This window comes from Aristolochia californica, unplaced genomic scaffold, assembly GCF_029961685.1.
Source record: "Aristolochia californica isolate CCGP_79_NKW_82.1479 unplaced genomic scaffold, dmAriCali1.0.hap1 SCAF_14, whole genome shotgun sequence".
Lineage (NCBI taxonomy): Eukaryota > Viridiplantae > Streptophyta > Magnoliopsida > Piperales > Aristolochiaceae > Aristolochia > Aristolochia californica.
Window position 1 is genome coordinate 3,156,080 of NW_027181815.1, and position 6,455 is coordinate 3,162,534.

A 6,455-nucleotide genomic window follows, 5' to 3' on the forward strand; every position below is an offset into this window, starting at 1 on the left:
TTGATAAACTGGTCTAACAAAAATTATCTATTTTCAAGTTTTTTTTTTCACAACCTAAGTTACAGTAAATATAATTATCAAATTTTGGTGTTTATTTGAGCATATTACTAAATATTTTTAAATAAACTAATATATATTTTTTTACGCCTAGAGAAAATAAATTATTATTTTTAATAAATTTTAAAGATTGTTTAGAATTTCTCCCGTATCTAACCGTAACTGAGATTGCATGATGTAATCCATTTCGGCCGATACTTGTCGGGCAATCCGATAAGAATCGGATTTCCAAGACCCGTTTGCAAGTTGCGATCACTAAGCTGAGCGAGTGGTGAACAAACGGCGACCCAGTTTGTAAACGTAACTAGTAAAGAGGAGGTACGCTGTTCACATGATTCCCACAGATTCTTCCTCGGAGAACAGAGAAAAGAGGGGAGAGGAGTGCAGTGTTTTGAGACGATGGGGAAGAGGACCGTCCCTTGAGCTGCAGTAGAACAATTTTATGTCTCTCTTTCTCTATCCATTAATGGCGGATGTTCTGAGGTTATCTCAACCCTCTCTCCTCTCTTCTCCTCTCTTGTTTCCCTTTCAATCGTCTCCTGCTCTTGCGCAATTGGCTCTCCCTCCAAAGCAAAACCCAGATGGGAAAATTTTTTCGGTTGCAGATGTTGCTTCTGCAGTTGTTTTAAGGGACCGCAAGAGATCGTCTTCTTTTAAGGTATGTCTGCAAGGGCGAGACAATTGCGTGTTTTCGCCGTTTTTTTTGGAATGTTTTAATTTTCCTGTTCTGGGTGGTTCTATGGTCTATTTCTGCCTCTAGCTAAAACTGATTCTTGGAATTTCTTAGTCTAATTTTTCTTGACGATTGAAACTTAGGGTGTATTCGTGCCAACTGGAAAGCCTTGGGAGAAAATGCCATGGAAGACTTTCCCCATTGACCAAAATTTTCTGGCATTTGTGCCACTTATGGGAAGGAGAAAAGTTTCTGCTTGATTCCTCTTGCCTCTAAGAAATGCTAAGACAGATTGAAATTTTTTCCTACTGCTCTATTAGGAAACTATAGGAAAAATAAACTAAGAAGCACTAAAGTGATTCTTGATCATTTACTTCTTAGTTTAATCTTATGTTTTTAATCATTAATAAAAAAATATTTTTTTCTAATGTAAACACAAACATTATAACTAATTTTCATATTGTTTCCTGTGCCTGCACAAACACAATAAAACTAGTCAAAGGGAATTTTTCTATTTGGAAAATTTTCAACGAGAAAATTAGTCAAAGAAAAAAATGACTTTCCTGTCATTTTGTTTTCTTATGGCAGCACAAATGGTCTCTTACAACAGAAACTTGTATCTGTGGTGCTGTGGCAGTATAGCCCGGCTGAAAGTAGACATGATCTTATGGGGCCTGTCTTTCCAGAGAGTTTGCTTTGTTACTGCGATCCTCTGTCTAGATGAGTTCCCTGTAATTGGATGGAAAAAAAATATTTTTGACATATTTCTTGCACATCAGAGTTAGCAATCAATTTATGGTGCCTAAGTTACCATATAGGGGAAGCAAACAAAAGAACTCCACCATGTGGATATTGGGTAAGCAATTAAATATTTTCTTACTTTATGTACTTTTTTTTTTTTTAAATGATGCTGAATTATGTACTTATTATTAGAAACCACAACATGTCTCTTTATTGACTAAGCTTTTGGTTCTACGAAGTGAAGTTGTCTTTTACTTCTATTGTGCGTTTTTTGTGATCTATATTGTTTTCATTCATTTCAGGTGCATGCCACTGTTGTAGAAAACGAGGGAGGGCCAAAATGGTGGGAGAAAAATGCTCGTAATATGACTGACATCCATTCAACCGAAGAATTTGTTTCTGCATTGAGTGAAGCTGGAGATAGGCTCGTTATTGTGGAATTTTATGGAACTTGGTGTGGATCCTGCCGAGCATTGTTCCCTAAGGTGCCCTTTTTTAATGCTGACTGTGCTTTTATTACTTGCATATTGGGTGGTGTAAGTCCATGTTGGCTTATTCTTCTGAATGAGAAGGGAAAAACACAAAAGAGATCGAGTGTCACGATATTGAGAATTTGTAAAGTATTCGAAAGACTTATTCTTAAGAACTGTTTGGATGAGGAACCTGGAGAATAATAAACCACCAAGATAGAATCTGCTAGTATGAAAATTGGTATTTACTTTTTTGAATGTTGATCATGGTGAGACTTCAACCCAAAACCTCACATTAGAAAACCCCAATTGAAATGCTCAAACAGCTGATGTGTCTCTGGGCCTAATAAATATAAGCTTGCATCTGATGGAAGTTTTATTAGAAAAGAAAACAAATACAAAGAGGATACAAAGGATATAGAAGGATATTGACCAATATCCATCACTTTTTTCCTTATTCAGTATTTTTTATATGAGTTTTTACGTGGGTGCTACACATAAATTTTTACATCTTCTTGATTCCCATAGAGAAATTTGTTTTAATTTTCTCTCTAAAACTAGCTACCATTACTTGACAGTTCTTGTGTGAGCCTTGCACTTTCTTCTCTCTTGTAGTGAAATCTCTTTTTCATTCTGTTCCCAAAGAAAATATATTTGTAGCATTGCTCTGACAACTCTTTGTGTCTATATATTTTTTCAGAAAGTTCTTTTTTCTTTTTTCCTTTCCTGTATGTGACTATCTTTTGAATCATTTTCTTTTATTCATTCTACTGCATGTCCAACTGTTTTTACATATTATGCAGCTGTGGAATATTTCCAGAAACTTAAGCACATCATTCAATTATATTTTCTTTAGAAAAAGTAAGTTGCTAACTTGGTATGGCTCATATTTTGAACTGATTGTGTGCACAAAACCACTGGTGCTACTGTCAAAAACATATGAACTGTGGACATTGCAGCTTCAAGAGATACAGTCATCTGTGCTAATATGTTACAATTTACAATTGAAAGGCTTATTTTAGGTTTATGTACTGCGATATAAACAAAAAGAAGATTATAAACATTATAATCATTAAAAATGGTTTGAAGACATCCCGTGAGACAAAGACAAGAGATTATGAGGATTTTATTTCACTATTATAATAATTCTATTCACTTTTGGAAAAAAAATCCTATACACTTTTTCAGAAAAAAAATTTATTCACTCTTTTTTTTCTTCTGAAAATTCTATTTAGTTTATAGCATAAATTCAACTTCTCTTATAGGAACTTTCTATAAGATTGTATATTTACATTTGATGAATATGAATTATACATATATGCTTTTAAAAATGATTTATACATATATGCACAACTTAGTCATTTGATATTGGATAAGTGAAGCTTTTTTTTTTTTTTTAGAAGTATGATTTTATTTTATATTATATTATTTCTAATTTTATAGTAAGGGCTATTCAGGTATCTTTCCTGGAAATCATGTTGATTTTCTCATCAGTGATTAGCAGGGATGAAAATGAGCTTAAATTACTTGAACATTCAAAAATCCTATCTTAAACTGTATCTAGTAATCATATGTTGCTATGTTTGTGATCACGAAACTGATTAAGAGAAAGAAAAAGTACTTGTCTGTGCTTTTACATCTTGCAAAGTTAACTGACTTAGAGGCCTTCAATGAAAATGCTGTTTTTATTGAGGTATTCTTTAATATAAATGTTTCTTAATATTTTTTATTTGTCTTTCAGCTATGCAAGACTGCCGAAGAACACCCTGAAATTTTGTTCTTAAAAGTGAATTTTGATGAGAATAAGCCAATGTGTAAGAGGTTGAATGTGAGGGTACTGCCGTACTTTCATTTCTATCGTGGGGCTGATGGACAAGTAGAATCTTTTTCATGTTCACTTGCAAAGGTACCTCTTTCTCTCCCCTTGTGATTCTGAGTTTAATTTCCACCTGCAATTTTATTTTTTTGGTTGGGTGGGGGGAGGGGAGGGGGGACACTTGGTATTTTGGAAGTGTATATAATATAAATCTGAAGATCTTGGTATCGGAACTTCCTTCCCTTTCTGATGTGTTCTTTTCTTTTTTGTTTCTTTTGGGGCTTATGTTGGAAGAGTAAATAAATATAAATCTGAAAAACTTGGTATTGGAACTTCCTTCCCATTATGATGTATTGTTTTCTTTGTTGTTCCTTTTTGGGCCTTCTTAATGAATTCTATTCTCATGGCCCTAAAAAAAGAATACTCCCAACAGCTAGAAAAGAAAATAATGTGTAAGCTGATGAACTTCATGATAAAGATGTTCTTTGCTTGGAAGTTCATAGGGTACAGAAGTATGTATATTTCCTGTCGCTCAAATGTTTCTTTTCGGGATTCTCGATGGAAATCACTCAAACCTTCTGGCTGTTGTTTCTTATTGACCGATGAACGTAGGAGTTCTTGTTTGCAAATCTTTTTGGAAGGATTTCATGATAAACTTGTCTGTATGTAATTCTTTAACCAGCACTTGGCAATTTCCATATCGTGCATTATGTGCCTTGATAAGCGTGTTCAATTCGTCAATGAAACTTATCATGTGCTTTGGTTGGTGGCTGGTAGTTGAGTTCTGTAGAGTCTTGTAGTTATTTTAAAGTTTCCAGTTGGAAAAAAAAAAAAAAAAGTGATTGGTAAATTAGACCATGAACTCGTCCATGTGAAGGTGTTTGGTCAGGCAACACTCGTTGCTCAGGACTTTCACTAAAGACTGATATTGTGTTCAATGCATGGAGATACGTTACATTTTGAAGAACATAGCATTGTTACTTTTTGGTTCTCATTGTCAGATTGTTCCGCAGTTTCAGAAAATAAAGGATGCAATTGAGACGCATAACACGGCTCGATGTAGCATTGGCCCACCAGCAGGCGTTGGAGATCTTGACCTTGGAGTTTCTCAACCAGCAGACAAGCCTGCAGAAGCAAGTTCAAGATAGCTACTTTTTGTTGTGTTGACCGTGTTTCTGGGCTCTCGACACTGTTTGTGGTAACGTTGGCTCCTCTTATTGTATATTTAGATTGTTAAAAGATCGATTCATTTGCAAATTTTTGTTACTAGCTGGCAACTGCATGAAGAGAAACTTAAAAAGGGTCAAGTTGTGATTGTTTGCTTGTAATTATTCTGCTTTCTCCCACGTGTAGATGTTTCTGTCTGAAATTGTTTATTTCATTGGAAGAGCAGTAAAGTTTTAGTATTTGGCTGGTTAACTTTGTATTTTATTTATAGGTTTCCAGCAGTGTTGCATAATCTATATATCTTTGAAATGAGAAACGAACCCATGGAAGTATTAGACTACTCTTTAACTATAAAATAAAAAACAAAAAAGAATGCTCTTATGAGAGACTAAATTGCATAGGACGTTTCTGTAAAAAAAAAAAAAAAATTAAGATAGAAGATTGTGGTTGACATTAAATGGAATAGTAGTATTATGATTTTGTGCTTCTTTGGTCATTTGATTAGTGGCTAGAGTTTTTAAGAAAAAGGCCAAAGTATTAAGTATTTTATTATTCAGTGAAGAACTGCAGAGTTGATAGAAGTTAAGAACTGCTTCCTTGACTGAATTTGTTTTTTCAAGAAATGAAATGAGCTTGCCTGAAAGTCATGTTCAATCCGGCCCGGTTTCATTGTACTTGCGCCGAAATGAACTGAATCTTTCCATTCTCGAAACCATCTGCACTTGTGCTTGTTTCGCCGGACATTGACATCGCCCGTCACGCCGACTTCAATCTTGAAGGGAGGTTAAACGAAACTTTTTTCCAGCTGCGGCTACCTGGAAATAGCAAAGAGAGACGGAGGAAGCAGCAAGATTGACAGAGAGTGTATGGCGTCACGATCAAAGGCAACTGGACCTGGGATCTCACTGGGGAGACGAATTGAAACTTGGACAAGAAACCAAGATCAAAGAGACAATAAAGGTTACGTTAGCGAGCAGTCAAATCATATGATCCCTCTAGACGTTGAATGAAAACACCGACTAGTCCTGTGAGTGAAACACATTGACCCAAAAGACTAATCATATCACTCTTTCCTTGCTGTCTATGGTTTCACAATTTCCACCATCAATCCTGTCAGGCGAAAAGCTTGCTCCTGGGCTATTGGAAACCACAAACCACAAAATGGTGGCTTTTAAATACTAGTAAACAATGTAGAAAAAATATAAAAAAATTTAAGATATTACCCAATTTTTTTAACATAATAACACAAAATAATTAACATAATAACTTATTTACACATCCTCTGTGTCATCCCTCCACTTTAGTTTACCTTTTTTTTCTTATTTTCTTTTTATGATTGATTTAAATTATTTTGTAATTAATTTTTTATCTTCAAAATTCTTACATATTTCATTTCATTACCTTCACTTTAATATAATAAAAAATATAAATTTTGATTATTAGTTATTTCAAAAATATTTTTTAATATAATTAATACTTTATTTTACTTTTACTTTAAGATATTATTTAATTTAATACAATAGTTATGAAA

The 6,455-nt window shown here is 34.1% G+C and overlaps 1 protein-coding gene across 1 annotated transcript; it reads left to right on the forward strand.

The window, feature by feature from the left end:
* The first annotated feature begins 356 nt into the window (after window positions 1-356).
* On the forward strand, window positions 357-5,176 carry LOC137950486 (thioredoxin-like 2, chloroplastic). The gene is made up of 4 exons (XM_068796971.1): window positions 357-715; window positions 1,774-1,956; window positions 3,683-3,847; window positions 4,771-5,176. The coding sequence occupies exons 1-4, from the start codon at window positions 500-502 to the stop codon at window positions 4,903-4,905; spliced, it is 699 nt and encodes a 232-aa protein (XP_068653072.1). The 5' UTR covers window positions 357-499; the 3' UTR covers window positions 4,906-5,176.
* The last annotated feature ends 1,279 nt before the right edge of the window (window positions 5,177-6,455 follow it).

Excerpts from the sequence above, each read along its gene's own strand:
- LOC137950486 (XM_068796971.1), top strand. The coding sequence starts at position 500 with ATGTCTCTCTTTCTCTATCCATTAATGGCGGATGTTCTGAGGTTATCT. Across the intron at positions 1,957-3,682 it reads GCCGAGCATTGTTCCCTAAG|CTATGCAAGACTGCCGAAGA; the intron begins GTGCCCTTTTTT and ends TTTGTCTTTCAG. Across the intron at positions 3,848-4,770 it reads TTTCATGTTCACTTGCAAAG|TTTCAGAAAATAAAGGATGC; the intron begins GTACCTCTTTCT and ends ATTGTTCCGCAG.